The sequence below is a fragment of the Theropithecus gelada genome, chromosome 8 (assembly GCF_003255815.1).
Source record: "Theropithecus gelada isolate Dixy chromosome 8, Tgel_1.0, whole genome shotgun sequence".
NCBI classification, from domain to species: domain Eukaryota; kingdom Metazoa; phylum Chordata; class Mammalia; order Primates; family Cercopithecidae; genus Theropithecus; species Theropithecus gelada.
The window spans coordinates 106737828-106759699 of record NC_037676.1 but is presented as its reverse complement, the minus strand read 5'-3'; the positions used below and the strand labels follow the sequence as shown (position 1 = coordinate 106759699).

The following is a 21872-nucleotide window of genomic DNA, read 5'->3' as shown; positions in this document are numbered from 1 at the left end:
CTTTAAAAAGATGACACACATGCATATACACAAAGACAAGTTTTACATATGATTATCAATGCATAATCTTAAATGATTCAAAAGAATCATATGCATAATTAAACGTAGCTCTTTTAGACATACAAATGAGTCAGTATTAGGAAATATTAAATTAACTTACCAAGTTAACAAGTCAAAAGAAAAAGTATGTGATTATCTAGTGTACCTAGATGCTTTAAAGCATCTTGGTAAAAAAGAAAATCAGCCTTCATTCCTGAATTTAACATAAAAATTTTAAATTCTTAGTAAAATGGAATTGGAAATATAATTTTTTAGATCTGGATAGAAGAGGGAAACTAAAGTTATGGAGTAAAAACAAACAATACTGAGAGCTAGCTGTATAAAACTTGCTTAAGATGGTGAAATAAAGGCATTTTTACTTCATTCCTCTCCCTTGGAACCCACTACAATCAACAAAGGCCACCTTATCCATGGGGAAGAGAGGATTGAATACCAGCACCCTGCTTGAAGCCAAGGACTAGGGACAGGCAATTTTGCTCAAGACAGGAGGCTGAAAAATCTTCCACCAACCACAGCCTGAATTTATATGGGGCTGAGAGCTTAGAGAGCTGAAAGGGCATAACCTAACAAACATGAATAACTATGTCACCTGCTGACTCCATGACAGGATCTTTAATACTCTGAACCATCATTTAAGACTTATTCTGGAATATAGACCCAAGCAGGGGAACATAAAGGAAGAGAGGGTTAAAAAAGAGAGAGAAAACCAAAAAACTTCCATAAAATAAACCTCTAAACCGAAATTCCAGAATGTGTGAAAAAATTGAATGCTGAGAAAAACAGCCAAGCAAAATTAAGTTGGAACTCAGATTTACTCCAAACGTTTTAAGATGTATTCTGTCAGGGATTATTTCTCAACTTTCTTTATGCCATGAACACCTAATAGTCTGGTAAAACCTATGTATTCTTTCCCAGATTAATATGTTTAAATTCATTTAAAAAAAATACATAGCATTACAAAGGGAACCAATTATATTAAAGCACAGCTATCAGATATTTTGTAATATTTGTAATGTAGTAATATATGCTTATTTATTAACACATTAACAAAATCAAGTGATGGTTAATTTCAAAGAAAAAAATGTAAGTGTAAATAGTATTTTTAGATACCTGTAAAAACTGAAATGTAACATAAAAATATCTCTAATTTTGAATAGTGGTGGAGTGGCCGGTGGTATAAATACTGTCATGGTTTGTTGTTTATAAGTGAAGGAAATGCTAAATTTTAATAAAAGGTTAGTGAAAATAAAGGTGTAAATTGTTTCCAACCAATTTGTGATTTTTGAGGGGACAGGAGAAACATTGAATACTCTTACTTGGCCTTTATTAGAAGAAAAGTGTGTTTTAGCATTTCAATTAAAGTATCAAAAGGTAGCCACGGATTAAAAATAGAAGTAATATTGAGCAGTTAATAGAGGAAAAGCAATTTTAAAAATATATTCAAAAAAAGGCTAGATGTGATGGCTCACTCCTGTAATCCCAGCACTTTGGGAGGCTGAGGAGGGCGGATCACTTGAAGTCAGGATCACTTTGAGACCAGCCTGGCCAACATAATGAAACCTCATCTCTACTAAAAATACAAAAATTAGCTGGGCATGGTGGCAGACACCTGTAATTCTAGCTACTCAGGAGGCTGAGGTATGAGAATTGCTTGAACCCGGGAGGTGGAGGTTACAGAGCCAAGATCGTGCCACTGCACTCCAGTCTGGGTAACAGAGTGAAACCCTGTCTCAAAAAAAAAAAAAAAAAAGGAGGAAAAGAGGAAAATGAGAACTGTCTCCCAAGTAGAAAGTTTGTAACACACTTAAAACTAATAGAGAATGTCTAAAAACGAGGAGATGGGGTAGACGCTATGGCTCGTGCCTGTAATACTAGCACGTTGGGAGGCCAAGGTAGGCTCAGGAATTTGAGATCCGCCTGGACAACGTGGTTGAAACCCTGTCTCTACAAAAAATACAAAAAACTAGCTGGGCATGATGGCACATTTCCTGTGGTCCCAGCTACTCAGGAGGCTGAGGTGGGAGGATCACCTGAGCACAGGAGGTTGAGGCTGCAGTGAGCCATGAATGTACCACTGCACTGCAGCCTGGGTGGAAGAGTGAGACCTTGTCTCAAAAATAAACAAAAACAAAACAAGGAGATAGAAAAGGTTAGCTTTGGAGCTACTCATCAAGAGAAAGCTAGTCTAGGAAGATTAACATCCATTGTAATTGAGCTTAAGGCATAAAATACTAGTAACAATTAGGGTGATCTACCAGGAAAAAAAAAAAAAGCAGTAAATTTCATGTACCTAACTACGTAGCCTGAAATACATGCAAAGCAAAATGTGGAGAATTGCCCAGCAAATTTGACCAATCCACAATTCCAATGGGAGATTTTTAACACACCTTTAATACTTATTTCAACAGAAAATACACATTCTTTTCAAAAGCCTGTGAAACATTTATAAAAATTGATTATGTTTTAAATCACAAAGGAACTCAATACATTTCAAAGACTACATCATTCAGATTGTGTTTTGTTACCACAGTGCAATTAAAATAAAGGAAAAAAAAATAAAACCTGTATGTTTGGAAATATATTCTTAAATAACTCCTGAATTAAAGAGGAAATCACAATGGGACTAAATGGTTTTAAAATAACCATAGTGAAAGTAATACATATTAAAGCTGTTAGAATACATTGAAAGAATACTTAGGAAAGTTTACTACTTTAATGCATTGATTTAAAAATTAGAAAATAAATAAGCTCAGCATTTAACTGAGGAAAGGAAAAGAATTACAGGGTAAATTTTGAAGTAGAAGTAAAGGCCAGGAAAATAATAAAATTCAATAAAACAAAAAGCTGACTTTCTGAAAAACTCAGGAAAATAGATAAAACTCAAAGCAAAACTGAAGAAAAAGAAGATAAAAAGAGCAAAAGTGTCTATAAACATAACATTTTTAATGTCATAAGAATATTATAAGCAGTTTTATGTTAATACTTTTATACAAGTAGATTGGTTTTTTTAAAGAAAATTTATATTACTAAAATTGATTCAAGAAGAATTAGAAAGCTGATGAATCAGTAGCCATTGAAGAAGTTGAATCAGCATTCAAATTAAGACTCTAGAACTAGTTTTATAGGCAAGTTTTACCAAATGAATAGAAAAGGAATTTCCTTAACCTGGTAAAGGATGTCTGTTAAAAAATTTTAAAAAGCAAATTTAATGTCAAAGTTAATTTTAGCACCAAGGACCAAGACAAAAATGTGTGCTTTTACTGGTTATAGTAGAATTCTTAGTCAATGCAACAGTGCAATAGATAGAAATAGGTGATATAAAAAAAATGGCAAGGAAGAGAAAACTTTTATTTGCTAATTATATGTTTGTTTTAAGCAGTTTAAAGCAAACTTAAAGATCACAGATAGGAAAAAATGTCTTTAAATTGTATGAAAGAACTGTGTACAGAGCTTTGTAGTAATAAAATTTACTATCAACATAAAATCAATTTTCCAAGAAAATTTAAATGATCAAAAGTTTAAGAAACACTGATTAAACCAAAAAACATTAAGAAATTGAAACTCTCTCCCTGACTCAATATATTCTAAATAGGCACACAGCAGAAATACATCAACAGTGCTTTTATTACAGAAATTATTATGAAGCATTTAAAAAACCAAAAAGTAATTTTACTTATTCATTTAAAAATCCTAAATGAATTAGCAAACTAAATCAAATAGGGTATACATGAACAGTTACTTATTATTTCTTATTCTAGACAATGTTTCTGCTTTCATGAATCTTTTTTTTTTTTTTTTTTTTTTTTGAGAGATAGTGTCTCACTTTGTCACCCAGGCTGGAGTGCAGTGGTGCCATCTCGGCTCACTGCAACCTCTGCCTCCCGGGTTCAAGCAATTCTCCTGCCTCAGCCTCCTGAGTAGCTGGGATTACAGGTGTGTAAAAACTAAAACTCTGAAATACTTAAAAAATAGTTGAACATCTTTGGGATCTTTGGAAACACCAAGGTATCTTAGAGAGGACACTAAATGCACTAAACATAAAGCAAAAATAAAAAATTAGACTTCATCAAGACTAAAATTAAAAACCACGCTCAATTAATTTTTGAATTTTAGTAGAGATGGGGTTTCACCATGTTGGCCAGGTTGGTCTCAAACTTCTGACCTCAGGTGATCCACCCACCTCGGCCTCCCAGAGTGCTGGGATTACAGGCATGAGCCAGCTCTCCCAGCCTTTGCCTTCATGAATCTTAAACGTTTAGTGGACTAAAAGTTTATTAAGGGATTCCCTAGTTTGAATGGGACTAGGCCTCCCATAAACAAGAGCTATAAAGTTTGGATAAAATATTTTAAAACCAACTATTTGAAGGATCTGGAGAGTAATAAGAAACTGGCAAAAACTGGAGAGTATTCCACCCCTGAAAGAAGGAACCACTCTTCGTGAGATAGGCTTGTTTCCTACCAGTTCTCTGAAGATTCTTGCCAGTCCGTGCAACGTGGAGTGACTGGAACTCAAGCACATCACCATGGTCTTGTTAGCTTGAGGTGTCAGGATGCAGTTGAGGCTGCAACAGTAACTGAAAATTAATTAATAAGATAACTCCTGGAAAGGAGAGAACCACAAACTGGAAAGTAACTGCATTTAAATTATTCTCAGATCCTTAGCTGACCCATGAATTGTGTGTGCATAAAGAAGACTCCGAGGAACCCACTGGAAAGTAACAGCGGGAAGGCTGAAAAGACCATATGATTTCAGCTGCTGTGCGTCACAGCAGAGGCAGCATGTGGAGTTTGAATCCTGTCCATCACAGGCGAGACCCAGTATAGGGCTTCATAAATAAATGCCTTGAGATTTTTAATGAAACTCTGTGTGTCATACTTTACAAGTAAAGACAGTGTCCTTAAACTAAGAATTCTCCCTGAGACTAAGGGCAGAGCAGAAACAAACTGGCTTTAAACAAAGTATTAAAAAACCCAACCTCCTCAAGTTCATGGTCATCAGACTAATTTAACTGTGTGATAGAACAAAAATTAGTATCTTCTATGTTCTAGATAAATGTAAGAAAAAAAAATCTCATTTTCTACTTGAAAACACACAAAAATTAATTTATATAAATCTCAGCTATAAATGTAAAAACTGAAACTCTGAAGTACTTAAAAAGTAGTTGAACATCGTTGAGATATTTGGAAACACCAAGATATCTTAGGACACTAAACACACTAAACATAGAGCAAAAATAATAAATTAGACTTCATCAAGACTAAAATTTTAAACTTCTGCTCATTAAAAGGTTCCATTAAGAAAATGAAAAGACAAAACTGTAGACTGGAAGAAAATATTAGCAATACACATATCTAACAAAGGACTTGAATCCTTTTTTTTTTTTTTTGAGATAGAGTTTTGTTCTGTCACCCAGGCTGGGGTGCAGTGGTGTGATCTGAGCTCACTACAACCTCCGCCTCCCAGGTTCAAGCAATTCTCCTGCCTCAGCCTCCCGAGTAGCTGGGATTACAAGCCTGCACCACCACACTCAGCTAATTTTTGTATTTTCAGTAGAGAAGGAGTTTCACCATGTTGTTTGGCCAGGCTGGTCTCGAACTCCTGACCTCAAGTGATCTGCCCACCTCAGCCTCCCACAGTGCTGGGATTACAGGCATGAGCTACCATGCCCGGCCAAGAATATAAAAGGGATTTTTATAACTTTTTTGTTTTAATGGGCAAAAGACATGAACAGATTCTTACACAGAAGATATAAAAATGGCCAACAATCACATGAAAAGATGTTCAGCAAATTTGTCTTCAGGGAAGTGTGCATAAAACCACAATAAGAGATACCACCCCTCAGTGACTAAAATGAAAAAGACTGACCACATTGACTGCTGGAGAGAAAGAATGTGGATGTAGGTGGATATGACATGTCTTACATAACAGACATGCCCCCAAGTAACTCATGTTTATAATATGTAGAGTTCTTAAATAAGAAATATTAATGAATAAAGGAGGCAATTTGAAAAACAAGGCAATTTGGAGTAAAAGAAATAGAAATAACCAGTAAATTGGAAAGGCATTTCAATCTCAGTAAATAAAGACATGCAAAATAGAAGTGATAAATCTCTTTTGTCTACCTAATTGGCAAAACATTTTAAAAAATAGAATATGTCATTTTGCTAAATGTGTGGGATATACGGTACAGACTTGGTAGAATTGTAAGTTCATATAAACATGTTTTGCCAGGATCTGTCAGATTTAAAGAGGAATTATTCTTCTGACCTAGCAATACTAGTTCTAGAACAGTTTGTCCTAGAGAATTTATTGTTCTTGTGTGTAAGAGAGATATGTACATGTATAAGGTGGTTTTGTTTTGTTTTGAGACGGAGTCTCGCTCTGTCGCCCAGGCTGGCGTGCAGTGGCACGATCTCGGCTCACTGCAACCTCTGCCTCCCTGGTTCAAGAGATTCTCCTGCATCAGCCTCCTGAGTAGCCAGCACTACAGGCACACACCACCATGCCTGGCTAATTTTTGTATTTTTAGTAGACATGGGGTTTCACCATGGCCAGGCTGGTCTCAAACTCCTGACTTCGTGATCCGCCCACCTCAGCCTCCCAAAGTTCTAGGTTTACAGGTGTGAGCCACCGTGCCTGGTCAGGAGTTTTTAAAACATAGTTCATAATAGTGCAAACCTGGAAACAATCAAATTGTCTATCAGCTTTTGTTAGTTATTCAGAATATTTGAAGAAGAAACATTCTGATATAATAATCCTTGGGTAATTAACTGTACTATCACTTAGTTATAAGGCAAAGGCAAGAAGATAAAGTCAGATCTTTACTTTTTGGTGAGACATGTTCAGATACTGTAAAACTGTATTTTGGTTTCTCTTTTTTTCATAAGCAATGACTAATTTTCTATGTGCTTTTATTTATTTGATACTTTTGACCTATACTTATGCCCACATTTTATTAACTACAAGATAGTATTTGGCTATAAAGTGATTTATGTAAAAAAGTATTCCCAAACTCAGGGACTTTTCACCAAAAACATTTTTCATGTGTTCCTTTTTCAGTCTTTTACCTTGCTCAGATTTGTGCTAATTACTCTCCTAAGAATGTCAGCTGCAAACTTTTTATTAAGCAAGTATTAATCTAAGAGAAGGCTGAGTTTCTCTGTGTTTACTTCAGTTCATCAGATTGGGGAGAGGTGATTCTGGTTGGAACACAGAACAATTCAGGATGTTCTGAGTTAGAAGTGGTCTTTCCCAACCATACACACAGAGAAGAAAAAGAAAAGTTGCCACCTGTCACCTGTTTTTTTAACATTATTTTGAAACTGGCATTACTTGTGAAGAAGTATTTTTCTACAATCTAGAGAAGAAATACATATATGAGGAACATAGAATTAGTATTATTATTTGCTAATGATATGGTTGTATGCCTGGAAGACCCAGGAGAATCGGTCAATATATGGAAGCTTATAATAATATCCTCAGTTACATTGTAATATGATTTTTTTTTCCAAAATTGCCTTTTTAATAGATATTTCTGATTTTTTTTTTCCCCCAGTTTTCAGGATTTTGATATTCAAGGATCCAGAAGGTGCAGTTTGGACTGGTTGACAATAGAAACATACAAGAATATTGAAAGTTACAGAGCTTGTGGTTCCACAATTCCACCTCCGTATATCTCTTCACAAGACCACATCTGGATTAGGTTTCATTCAGATGACAGCGTCTCTAGAAAGGGTTTCAGACTGGCATATTTTTCAGGTGTGTTTTTAAATAAGAAAGATTGAACTGAATTTTATGGTATTAACTGCTCTGTCACTTTGGAGCTAATCTTCTAAATAATGTTCATTTAATTAGGAGTAGGCCCTCGAGGCAGCTGAGATTGAGGATTAGAAGCTAAAGTCAGATGCCCTAAGGCTGGGCCTCCAAAAAGTGTTTTGTATAATTCTAACAAAATGATTAACTTCATATACTAAGGTTAATTTTCTTTTTAAACATCTTAAATACATTTATTCTAAGAATAGCCTTTTATCTCTCAGGTGCTTACTCATATCCAGAAAGTTAGTTCAGAATGTATTTTTGTGGTAATTATTGTTTTTATACCCCCAAAGAAAAGACCTAACAGATTTCACCTTCATAGTTTATAGTCTCAGAAAAAAAGACATCTTTTCTTAAACTGTGTCTAAAAAGCATGACCAGATCATACAAATGTGAATAATTCAGAATTAGTCCTCTCTTTTAGATCAAAATGCAAAGATCTTCATGGAATAACAATAAGCATTTAACAAGTTGAATTGTTGAGTAAGTGTGCCAGTACTAATTTGTCATTAGAACCCAATCTGTTAAATCATTCTGTTTATAAAGACACGTACACACGTATGTTGATTGCAGCACTGTTCACAATAGCAAAGACATGGAGTCAACCCAAATGCCCATCAGTAATAGACTGAATAAAGAAAATGTTGGTACCTGTACACCATGGAATACTATGCAGCCATAAAAGGGAACGAGATCATGTCCTTTGCAGGAAGCTGGATGGATGGATGAAACTGGAAGCCATTATCCTCAGCAAACTAACGCAGGAACAGAAAACCAAACACTGCATGTTTTCACTTATAAGTGGGACCTGAGCAATGAGAACACATGGACACAGGCCCCACATTTATTGTGGACTTTTGGGGAGGGCAGGATGGGAGGGAGAGCATTAGGGAAAAGAGCTAAATGCATACTGGGCTTAATACCTAGGTGATGGGTGCAGCACACCATCATGGCACATGTTTTCCCATGTAACAAACCTGCACATCCTGCACATGTACCCTGGAACTTTAAAAATATATATATATATATAAACCCAACCTGTTTTTTAAAACTCTTAGCACTTGGGCTTTATGAACATTTATTATAAAAATATTGCTCTTGCTGTTTTATGTCTTTTAAAGATTATAATTTTTCTCCTTCTCTTTCCATCTCCTTTCTACTCACATCTTCACAGGGAAATCTGAGGAACCAAACTGTGCTTGTGATCAGTTTCGTTGTGGTAATGGAAAGTGTATACCAGAAGCCTGGAAGTGTAATAACATGGATGAATGTGGAGATAGCTCCGATGAAGAGATCTGTGCCAAAGAAGCTAATCCTCCAACTGCCACTGCTTTTCAACCCTGTGCTTACAACCAGTTCCAGTGTTTATCCCGTTTTACCAAAGTTTACACTTGCCTCCCCGAATCTTTAAAATGTGATGGGAACATTGACTGCCTTGACCTAGGAGATGAGATAGACTGTGATGTGCCAACGTGTGGGCAGTGGCTGAAATATTTTTATGGTACTTTTAATTCTCCCAATTACCCAGACTTTTATCCTCCTGGAAGCAATTGCACCTGGTTAATCGACACTGGTGATCACCGTAAAGTCATTTTACGCTTTACGGACTTTAAACTTGATGGAACTGGTTATGGTGATTATGTCAAAATATATGATGGGTTAGAGGAGAATCCACACAAGCTTTTGCGTGTGTTGACAGCTTTTGATTCTCATGCACCTCTTACAGTTGTTTCTTCTTCTGGACAGATAAGGGTACATTTTTGTGCTGATAAAGTGAATGCTGCGAGGGGATTTAATGCTACTTACCAAGTAGATGGGTTCTGTTTGCCATGGGAAATACCCTGTGGAGGTAACTGGGGGTGTTATACTGAGCAGCAGCGTTGTGATGGGTATTGGCATTGCCCAAATGGAAGGGATGAAATCAATTGTACCATGTGCCAGAAGGAAGAATTTCCGTGTTCCCGAAACGGTGTCTGTTATCCTCGTTCTGATCGCTGCAACTACCAGAATCATTGCCCAAATGGCTCAGATGAAAAAAACTGCTTTTTTTGCCAACCAGGAAATTTCCATTGTAAAAACAATCGTTGCGTGTTTGAAAGTTGGGTGTGTGATTCTCAAGATGACTGTGGTGATGGCAGCGATGAAGAGAATTGCCCAGTAATCGTGCCTACAAGAGTCATCACTGCTGCCGTCATAGGGAGCCTCATCTGTGGCCTGTTACTCGTCATTGCATTGGGATGTACTTGTAAGCTTTATTCTCTGAGAATGTTTGAAAGAAGGTCAGTATCAAGACAGAACTATAAGGTTATGCTCTCCACAATAAAAGCAGGCCCAAATATTTGAAATGAGTACTTTGAGGATTAGCAATGTATTTTTGTTTTATATTAGTTTAGAAATGGATAAAGATTGTTGATGATGTATAAAATTAGTGTGAAAAGCTCAGGACTCAAAAGGCCAAACACATTACAAACTAAATATTTAGAGTTATGAGAAAAAGCAATCTATTTACCAGCTCCTGTTTTCAGATTAATCCGTTTTATAGGAATATTGTAAGCTGCAGCTCTCAGTTTTAGTGTTTTAACCTGTATTTTTCTAAATACTAATTCAAAAATTCCAGATATGTGATAGCCTACTATGTTCAAAGCATACAGGTAAATAGAAAAATGAATAAGGCATAATATCACAAGCAGTTTACAGTTAGGAGGAAGGAATTGGGGCATGGAGTAAGATGACAAAAGTGTAATGCTGTAAAGAGCTGTAAAACAAAATGGTATAAAGTCAAAAATACCTAATCTAATAAGGGAGAGAGGTGGAAAGGCTTTAATTGGAGAGGTGCCACTTGAAATGTATAAGTAGAATATAGATAGGGGAAAGGTGTTAAAGCAATAACCTGGGAAAATATATAGAAGTAGGAATGTCCTGGCCAGGCGCGGTGGCTCAAGCCTGTAATCCCAGCACTTTGGGAGGCCGAGACGGGCAGATCATGAGGTCAGGAGATCGAGACCATCCTGGCTAATACGGTGAAACCCCGTCTCTACTAAAAAATACAAAAAAACTAGCCGGGCGAAGTGGCGGGTGCCTGTAGTCCCAGCTACTCGGGAGGCTGAGGCAGGAGAATGGCATGAACCCGAGAGGAGGAGCTTGCAGTGAGCTGAGATCCGGCCACCGCACTCCAGCCTGGGTGACAGAGCAAGACTCCGTCTCAAAAAAAAAAAAAAAAAAAAGAAGTAGGAATGTCCAGCATTGCTCAAAAAGTAAGCACATGGTTCAGTTTATCTGGAGCCCAGGATGCGTATGAAGGGCTAATAGGAGGTACGACTGGAACACAGACTATTGTCCTGTTGTTGAGTTAAGTGACAACAGCACTTCAGAGTTCTCAGTTTAGTAAGAAATGGTTAACTGTTAAAGGGTGACCTTCAGAGTGAGTAGTTTTCAGTATGATCCAGGGTAAATGGGACCTGAGAGAAGTTAATGGCAGAGATGTCCCTGTGGAGACAATGACCTTCAGTCCCAGGAGAATTACAAATAATAGATTTAACAAAGAACTTTTGACATAACAGATGGCTAATAGATGGCACACAGATGCACAGTATTGTAATAACCATTACTGCATCTTTTCTTTTTTTTCCTTTTTTTTTTTTGTTTGTTTTGAGACAGAGTCTTGCTCTGTCACCCAGGCTGGAGTGCAGTGGTGCAATCTCAGCTCACTGCACTCCGTCTCCCAGGTTCAAGCGATTCTCCTGCCTCAGCCTCCCAAGTAGCTGGGATTACAAGTGCCTGCCACCACGCCTGCCTAATCTTTTGTATTTTTAGTAGAGACGGGGTTTCACTCTGTTGACCAGGCTGGTCCCGAACTCCTGACTTCGTGATCCGCCTGCCTTGGCCTCCCAAAGTACTGGGATTACAGGCATGAGCCACCGCACCTGGCCTCTGCATCTTTTCTTTGGGCAAGTGTAAATGGCAAGAAAACTTTTTACCACATTGCAACAAAAGAGCACAATGAAGAGTCAGAGATCCCAGCTGGGCGCGGTGGCTTCAACATATATTCAGTAAATACAGTGTTCTTAGGAGTTGTAAAATCTCGTATTATTTCTCCCTTTACCTTTTACAGGGATTTTCATTCATTAAAACTCAGTGATCCAGGCTTTTACTAGCTTAAAGCCCCATGAAGACAGACTGCTTGCTTCAGCTTTGTATTCCTAGTGTAGGGATAACACATATATTCAGTAAATGTTTGTCAAATGACTAAGCTTTAAAATGATCAAATATGCCAAGATTCAGATTGTTTTAATTACTGATAATGGAAATTTGTTCTTTTTCTTAGCTCCTCCTTTTAATCTTTTTTCTTTCCATCTACTCTCAAAGATCATTTGAAACACAGTTGTCAAGAGTGGAAGCAGAATTGTTAAGAAGAGAAGCTCCTCCCTCTTATGGACAATTGATTGCTCAGGGTTTAATTCCACCAGTTGAAGATTTTCCTGTTTGTTCACCTAATCAGGTATATTGCAATGTGTAGTTTCTATTACATTTCCTCTTAAAATGAAATCTGTGCCTGTATATATGATAAAGCAAAGACCCTTGACTGTCAGAAGTTTTGCAATCAAGGATTTAAATGTATGGAAGATTTGAAGTCATAGTTTTCATTACATTTTAACACTACAAACTACAAAAGTTTATTTTTCATTCCACTGATGTGGTTGTGCTAGTCTGAAGCATTTTACTGTTTAGGATAATTTAGTGCATTATAATTCAAAAGTATTGAGCTTGGCAAATTATTTTTTACCTGACCTGAACATCTACAGGATTTAAGAATGAACACTAAAATTAATATGCTAGTAATATAACGTGCTAGATTAACTAGTTATAAGTAAAAGTAATTGAAATGAAGTTAACATTTCTACCTGAGGAAAAACATCTTCAAGCCTGATTTTACAGTGTTTAACAATTTATAGCATTTTGTTTATATAGTAATTCATTATATGTTTCTGAATTCTTTAAATTTCTCAGCAATTAAAAACATTTTCTTGTCATGCTTAAAAATGTGCCAGCGTTCATTTTAGGCATAAGGATTTATACATTTAAATTGCAAATTCATTCAGAAACATTTATAAAAATTGTTGTTTCCAGTATTAGAGTTAAAACTGGTAAACATTGTTTACCTAGTAATATAATTATTTTCAAAATAGAATACCATTTCCTTTTTGGTAAATGGGATTTCTGATTACAGTCTATCACCTTATTAGAGTCTTTTAGGAAATCTTTGGTGAGAATTTGTAGTTTCAAGACATTTCTCCATATGTAATTGCCTAAGTAAATCATTCAGAAGTTCCACTGGTTGGAATTTTGTGTGCAAAGTAGGAAAAACCTAAGTTGTGGCTTCTTTATATCAGCCCTGCTATGGGGAAAGTTTTTTTTTTTTTTAGATAAGAATCAGATCATGGTTAATTTTACACATCTACTTCATTCTCTACCACCCACCACCCCTAAACCCCATAAAGTCAGAGGGAACATAGTTCACACAATATGTCCTCATTCCTGACACCAATTGCAAATTCAAGGAGTTCCCCAAATCCCCTTCAGGTTTGGTGATTTACTAGGAAGACTCAGAAAACTCACTGAAAGCAACTTACTTGTGGTTACAGTTTATTACAGGGAGAGGATACAAACATACAGATTAACCAAGGGAAAAGATGCACAGGACAAAGTTCAGAAGGGTACCAAACATGGACCTTCCAGTTGTCCTTTCCCCATAGAGACAGGAGGGCATTACTCTGTCAACACAGATGTGTGACAGTATGCATGGAGTGTTACCAACCAGGAAAGCTCACCCAGGCCTCAGTGTCTGGAGTTTGTACTAGTGCACTAGCACAAAGGCAAGATTAATTGCACATGTGGCCAATCCCAGTTTCTAGCCTTATCCAGAGATTGATTGACCCAAAGCGCTCACCCTACATCACACTGATGGTGTGGTTCAGAGCTTCCACTCTAAATCAGTTTTACTATCTGGCTGGTCCAAGGTCCCCAGGCAAAGACACTGCTTTCAGACAAGACAGTCGAAGGGCTTGGAGACCCAGAAGCCAAGGACAGAGGCTTTGGGTGAGGTTAAATTCTTTATTACCTCACACTACCCCAGTTTCTCAGGTTATATTTACCCTTGTGGGAGAATTCTACTTCAACATTTTAAAATAAAGTATGTTTTTGGGTGGTAAGTTAGATTTTATTCATTTAATGAAATTAAACTCTCAAGTTTGAAGCTTTTGGTAACAAATTATCAAATTTTTATAGCAGTTTTTGGAAAAAATAAGTAATGATGTAATTCACCATCTCACTCAAAGTAGAAATGCTTTTTGAGGAATGCTTTCTCCTTCATAAACTGAAGAAGTATATGAAATTATTCCTAGAACATTCATGAGATCCCCTCATAAAATGTTAGATTGCCAGTCCTAATTAAACTGACTTTTAACTAAGTAGAGAGTTTCACCTCACTATGACAAACCAAATGTTAAAGTCAACATTAAAGTATGTTGAAGGCATTGTTGATCTTGATGGCTAATAGCAGCACAACAGAGAAGGATAACAGAAGAGCCTTTTGTTCACTGCTGGATATAATAGCATAGTGCTCAACATGAAGCCTTAAAAATTGCACGCTCACTGTTGAGGAGCAGATCTGTGGAGAAGTTCATTAGAAATGTGAACCACTTTTTCTTTCTTTTTTTTTTTTAATTTGTAGTTAGGTACTTCTTAATTGGTAAAAAATCTTACTCATCTGTATAGCAAATCCATGTGTGCCGATATCCAAATTTCTTATTGACAGTCTGTGCCTTACTAAAGTTAGACTATGAAATGTTCCTATGATAGTAGCTTCTTAACTTATCATAAATTATGTTCATGGCACTATGGAAAGGCCTATATGGAAAGCATAAATAAATGCAATACCAGCCACAAAGAGATACAGAACATAAGAGGACATCTTCCTTATTTTCTACCTTCTTTCTTCTGTGAGGGGAAAGGGAAGAGGTGTGAGTTTTGGCAGGAGATAGTATCATCATCTGAAGGAGAGTATATCAACTTGAGATTGTTTCCTGGAAATAAAATTTTTAAATACTAAATGCCAGATTGGTGAAAGCTATTTCAAGTTTGAATACTTCTTTTTATAACCACTAGATGGAGCTTAAAGACTATCTTATATAATGCTATATGGTTTTAAAAATAAACTAAACTTGTTCATCTAGAAAAAAGAAGATTTTATTCAGTGGGGCAACCTTTCATATACACTAATTACAGCTAACTAGCTTTCAGAGAATAATGATATGATAATTTATGCTTAATACTAAACTATAGAAAATAACACTTTAAAGATTGAGAAGGAATCTAAATGTCTAGATACCATTGAGTAGTGATATAAACAAGTTAACTTCTTTTGTTTCTTGTCTTCTATGCTGTATTACAAATATAATTCCTTTATTTGTGACAATATAATTAAATCCTCAGTATCCATTCACCAAATCCTTAAGAAGCAACTCTGTGAAATGCAATTTTCACATGTTTTGGGAAAGTTCAGCCTTGTAAATTAAATCTAATGTGTTCTTTTTTTAAAAAAAAAAAAAGATAAAAGATAAAAGACCTGGTTTTCACAAACTCATTTTGGTCACTTCGTCAATTATGGTGGAGATTCTCCTATGTCCCTAGTTACAGAAGTATCAATTTTATTTTCTAGCTTTGGTACACTTTTCACATTGGATTATGGTGTGAGATTTTGAAACAACTGTTACAGTTGACACTAAATATCATTTTTAAGTTGCATATATAAAATGGAATAGCAAGAAAATTTTAAACACAGCAATGATTCAAGTTATATTAGTAGATTAGATTCTGTAGTAGGATGAACCCACCTAGGTAAGAGAATTTAATTTTTCCTCCTTAGACCCAAGCAACAATGAGTAACAGAATTTTTAACCACAACACATTCTTAAGAGAAGGGTATTTTTTATCTTAGGACCTTGTTGTTAAGTATCTTAAGACCTTTTCTTATTTTTGTAGGCTTCTGTTTTGGAAAATCTGAGGCTAGCGGTACGATCTCAGCTTGGATTTACTTCAGTCAGGCTTCCTATGGCAGGCAGATCAAGCAACATTTGGAACCGTATTTTTAATTTTGCAAGATCACGTCATTCTGGGTCATTGGCTTTGGTCTCAGCAGATGGAGATGAGGTTGTCCCTAGTCAGAGTACCAGTAGAGAACCTGAGAGAAATCATACTCACAGAAGTTTGTTTTCCGTGGAGTCTGATGATACAGACACAGAAAATGAGAGAAGAGATACGGCAGGAGCATCTGGTGGGGTTGCAGCTCCTTTGCCTCAAAAAGTCCCTCCCACAACGGCAGTAGAGGCGACAGTAGGAGCGTGTGCAAGTTCCTCAACTCAGAGTACCCGAGGTGGTCATGCAGATAATGGAAGGGATGTGACAAGTGTGGAACCCCCAAGTGTGAGTCCAGCACGTCACCAGCTTACAAGTGCACTCAGTCGTATGACTCAGGGGCTACGTTGGGTACGTTTTACACTAGGACGATCAAGTTCCGTAAGTCAGAACCAGAGTCCTTTGAGACAACTTGATAATGGGGTAAGTGGAAGAGAAGATGATGATGATGTTGAAATGCTAATTCCAGTTTCTGATGGATCTTCAGACTTTGATGTGAATGACTGCTCCAGACCTCTTCTTGATCTTGCCTCAGATCAAGGACAAGGGCTTAGACAACCATATAGTGCAACAAACCCTGGAGTAAGGCCAAGTAATCGAGATGGCCCCTGTGAGCGCTGTGGTATTGTCCACACTGCCCAGATACCAGACACTTGCTTGGAAGTAACACTGAAAAACGAAACGAGTGATGATGAGGCTTTGTTACTTTGTTAGGTACGAATCACATAAGGGAGATTGTATACAAGTTGGAGCAATATCCATTTATTATTTTGTAACTTTACAGTTAAACTAGTTTTAGTTTAAAAAGAAAAAATGCAGGGTGATTTCTTACTATTATATGTTAGCCTGCATGGTTAAATTCGACAACTTGTAACTCTATGAACTTAGAGTTTACTATTTTAGCAGCTAAAAATGCATTACATATTCATATTGTTCAATAATGTCCTTTCGTTTGTTTCTGATTGTTTTCATCCTGATACTGTAGTTCACTGTAGAAATGTGACTGCTGAAACTCATTTGATTGTCATTTTTATCTATCCTATGTTAAATGGTTTGTTTGTACAAAATAATACCTTATTTTAATTGAAACGTTTATGCATTTGTCAACACATCTTGTAACTTAATATACTAGATGTTAAGGTTGTTAATGTACAAAAAAAACACCCTTATACTCACCTGCGTTTTCGTTTGTTTAACATTTGTCCATTATCGGATTTCATTATCATATGAACTTGTCAAAGGGAAACAAACTTTGTCTAAAAATTTTTCTCTTATGTTTAACATACAACGATGTGAAATTTAGGCAGGGTTAGATAAATTACTGGCAAAAACAAAACTCTTTTATAAAGATTTTCTAATGTTGACTTTAATACTCTAACATGGTACAAACCAAATGTTAAAATCCCAAGTCATTTCTTTTTTCATCTGTATTTAGCAACAGAATTAAGTGGATGAAGATATTCTACTATGCATTAAATCTTGAACTTTATAAAACATGTACAAAAATTGTACAAGATAAGTTCCAACTGGTAATGTCTTTCCCTAATACAGGGTTGCGCTTGTATTGGACCCTAGGGATTTGCACTAAAATTATATCAAGGTCTCAGATGAGCTTAGTGCACAAGCACTATCACTTTAAATACTATTATTTGCTACCACAGCGACTATATATTTCCATAGCTTTTGGCTGGGGGTGGGGGGCATTTTTATTACAACTTGAAATTGCTTTGCTGGTTTCATATTTATTTGTTGTATTTAAGAAATACATTGTTGTAAGAGTGATTTTTTTTTCAATATATTTTATTCCTGGGGGGGATCATGCTACACTCTCAAAGAAAAGAAAATTGAGAAATCATTCAGATCATCCCCCCTTTCTAAGTAGTGTGAATTGTAAAACCCGACATATTTTTTTTATTGTCAGTTGCTGTTTATTTATTCTTTAGCTGTCTGTTTTAGTAGTTTAATGATTGAGTATGAAAAATGTATTTGTGTGTGATTATTGCTATTTATTAAAGTTTAAGTACTTTGCTGAATGTCATTTTAAAGCATGTTTGAAGTCTTGTGTATTTGTCTGTGTTATGCTGTCAGGAAGAACTGACTAAGATGTTTTAATATGTATCAAAAATTAAAATGATTTTTTTTATTGCCTTGAGGTACTTTTTAAATCAAAGTTGTTCTTTATTGAATTGTGGTGCATATACAAATTCAGGCCATAAAATATGCAATATATCTAGAATAAAAATGATTAGAAGGAGATCATTCCTTAACTGCTTTATAGTAAAGTAGCAGCTTTTACCAGTACTCGAGGGTAAAATTTTCTAAGGACTTGAATATTACTTTGCTTGAGACTGCCCTTCAGTTGATGTATCTCACAAGATGAGAGAGTTTAATGGATTAACTGCGTTTTAGTTGACGTATCTCACAAGATGAAGTAACACAGTCATTTCTCTTTTTAAATTGTTTTCACATACATTTTAGACCCCATAGTATATTCTACTGGCAGAATTCGGGTTACCAAATAATCTTTTACACCCTAGTACTATACTATCAAGTATAGGGGTTTTGGTTTTGTTTTCTAGCATATGTTTTAATTTATTATTTTAATTAACTAATACATCTTCCTGGTTCAAATAGTAAAATGTAAATTCCTCTTCTATCCCAACACCCATCTTTCAGTTCCCTTGAAAGAGACACATACCAGTACCAGATCCTTGTATATCTCTCTAGAAATAACCATATATGTACATAGGCATATCAATGCCATATTTTAGTATTGCAAATTGTAACATACTATGCATACATTTTCTGTACTTTTTCTCAAAGGGAGAAAATACATCATTAGAGTTTGAATATTAAAAGTAAAATCAAGCATTGCTGTTACTTGTGTTTTTACATTTAAATCATTGATCTCTCCTGAATTTAGGGCTTCACTTTTTTTTTCCCCCCAGATAACTACCTAGTTTTCACAAAATTATTATTAAATAATAGATCCTTTCCTTACTAATTTGAAATGGAACTTATATAGTACATTTCCATATTATTTGGGTATGTTTCTAGACTCTATTTTCTTCTGTTGATCTGCTTTTCTCTTTTTATACCAATCCTTTATTGTTTTAATAACTGATTTTTAAATGTTTCAAATATTCTTATTTATATTTCCATTTGAATGACAGAATTTGTTGAGTTCCACAGAACATCCATGGGTACTTTTTTTTTTAGACAGTTTTAATTGTATAGATTAATTTAGGGGAATTTGACATCATTATCATATGAGTTAAAGCTTTTTATCTAAACCGTGGTGCACTATCTAAAAATCATGCCCATTAGTTTTTTGTTGTGTCCTTCAGATGAATTTTACACTTTACAGAGATCTCATACATTTTTAAGAGTTTATTTTTTAAATTTTTTACATTTTATTGCCTTTATTAATGAAATCCTATTAATAATTTTGCCTAATTTTAGTACATATAAAGGCTAATTATTTATGTTAATTTTCTGCCTGGCTAGCTGATTCCATTTTTTTGTTGTTTGTAATAGTATTTCACTTAATTATTTTGTGTTTTCCAACTACACAGTCCTGTCATCAGCAAACACTGATAATGTAACCATTGTTACATTTTGCATTCCTCTTTGTATGTTAATTGCATTGTCTAGTACTTCTAAAATAATGTTTAATAACTGGCTATAATGAATTGGGTTGAGATAGATTTAATCATATTAAGGAGTATCAACTAATCCCTATTTTAAAAACTGCATGTTTAATTTTATCACATGCCTTTTCAACATCTGCGGAGATGATCATGATTTTTTTTCCTTTGATCCTTTAAGATGAATTTTACTAATATGTTTTGTAATTTTGCACTATCATTACATTCTTTAAATAAATTCTTTTTGGCCATGTGTATTTTTTTAATCTGTTGCTAGACTGCACTTCATATTTTATTTAGGATATTTGCACTTGTATTAATCAGTAGTCTATAGTTTGTATGTGTGTGCATACACATGTGGTCACTTTGAGAAGTAGTATTTTATGCTTGTGGATTTGGAAACTTCCCTTCTTTTACATGCCCTAGAACAGTTTAAATAGGATTGGAATTTTCTGTTTCTTAAAATTTTCAGTGAAATTATCCGGGTTTAGTAGATGTTTGGCAAGCAGCTTTTTGACAACTTTGTTGGTATCATCTAAGTAATTAATCCATGTAGATTTTTTTAATCCTATCTGGATCAGGAACCATCCATTTAATCCAAGTTTTCAAATTTATTTGCCTAGTTGAGGAAACTCTTCCTCTTGTTTGCGTGTGGATGTTGCCCCTTAGTTTGTATTATGCTTTCTCCCTTATTTTCTTTTTTTTTTTTTTTTTTTTTGAGACAGAGTCTCGCTGTCGCCCAGGTATAGTGGCACGATCTTTGCTCACTGCAAGCTCCGCCTCCCGGGTTCACTCCATTCTCCTGCCTCAATCTCCCGTGTAGCTGGGACTACAGGCGCCCACCATCATGCCTGGCTAATTTTTTTGTATTTTTAGTAGAGACGGGGTTTCACCATGTTAGCCAGGATGGTCTGGGTCTCCTGACCTTGTGGTCCACCTGCCTCTGCCTCCCAAAGTTCCTCCCTTATTTTCTTGATGAAGGTAGCTAACAGTTTACCTATTTTTTAAATTATGTATTTTTTTATTTTCCCCAAACTGCTTGGATGTCTCTATTCTGTAATTTTTTTTCTTTCTAATTAGTTTATTTCCACTTTCATAAGTTTTCTACCTTTTGCTTTCCTTGGTTTATTTATTTATTTATTTTTTTCTAACTCGTTTAGTTAGCATGTAACTTACTTATTTTTACTTCTTAATTCTTAAGAGATTAAGACACGGACTTAAGTGTGAGCACTGCTTAAGGTGAATCATTTGGCTGCATTAATGTCATTACTGTTATTTTCCAAATGTTCTTAAGTTTCAGTTTTGATACCTTCTTTAATCCAAAAGTTGTATAAAAGAGGATTTCTTTTCTTTGCTTTTTTTCCTAGATAATGAGAATTTTTTGGTGTGCGTGGTAGTTCTGTTTTCTGATTCTTTTCATTTTATGGCATCAAAAACAGAATGTTAAGAGTGTATGTGTTGGGGGGGGGCGGTTATTGTCTTTCAATTTTTAAATGTCCCAAGAGCACTTTTAAAAAGTGTGTTACTTCTTCACAGGATACAGATTTTAGTAGGGATTACTCAGATTTTAGGTCTTCTCAACAGGATACAGTCCTTTGTCTTGTCAGTCAGAGCACCAATATTAGTAGGGAAGAGAATGGAAAAAAAAGGAGCTGTATCAGAAGGGATCTATGGGCCAGACGCCCAGTTCTTGGCTCATGTCATACACTAGCACTAAGAACATACAAGCACAGGATGAAGGGGTCTTTCGATAAGCTGTTGAGGTTTTAGTTCTTACTACTGCTTACCACTGTCATCCACTGTTAATCTGGAAATAAGTGGGTAAGACAGACTAAATGGGATAAAGGAAGAACAAGTTCATTCAATTTTCTAAGTGTTAATTGAGCACCTACAACAGATCCAGCAACGTTCACAGCAGTTTACAGCCCTCCTTTCACCTGCTCCACCATTTCCCTCACACCTTTTCCCCAAATTCCAAGGGAGAAGATGACAGCAACTTGATAGGACCTGCTTTACTCAGGAAGGTCCCTGTTTAAAAATTGGTAGAAGCAGGCAGTAGAGAGAAAGGCCTTTTCTCTTGTTAAGGAATAGCATACAAATTGCAAATTGTATATAGTTATTGGCATGAGCTGACAGTTGGCTGTGATTGCATTTTT

At 35.6% G+C, this 21872-nt stretch overlaps 1 protein-coding gene across 2 annotated transcripts in view; it reads left to right on the top strand.

The window, feature by feature from the left end:
• LRP12 (LDL receptor related protein 12) overlaps positions 1-18234 on the top strand; it is a 93422-nt gene extending 75188 nt beyond the window's left edge. For both annotated transcript variants that reach the window (XM_025395199.1, XM_025395198.1), the window contains 4 exons: positions 7617-7819; positions 9051-10155; positions 12242-12374; positions 15917-18234. In XM_025395199.1, the coding sequence (XP_025250984.1) occupies positions 7617-7819; positions 9051-10155; positions 12242-12374; positions 15917-16783 (2308 nt within the window). In that variant the 3' untranslated portion in view covers positions 16784-18234. The remainder of the gene's footprint in view (positions 1-7616; positions 7820-9050; positions 10156-12241; positions 12375-15916) is intronic.
• The last annotated feature ends 3638 nt before the right edge of the window (positions 18235-21872 follow it).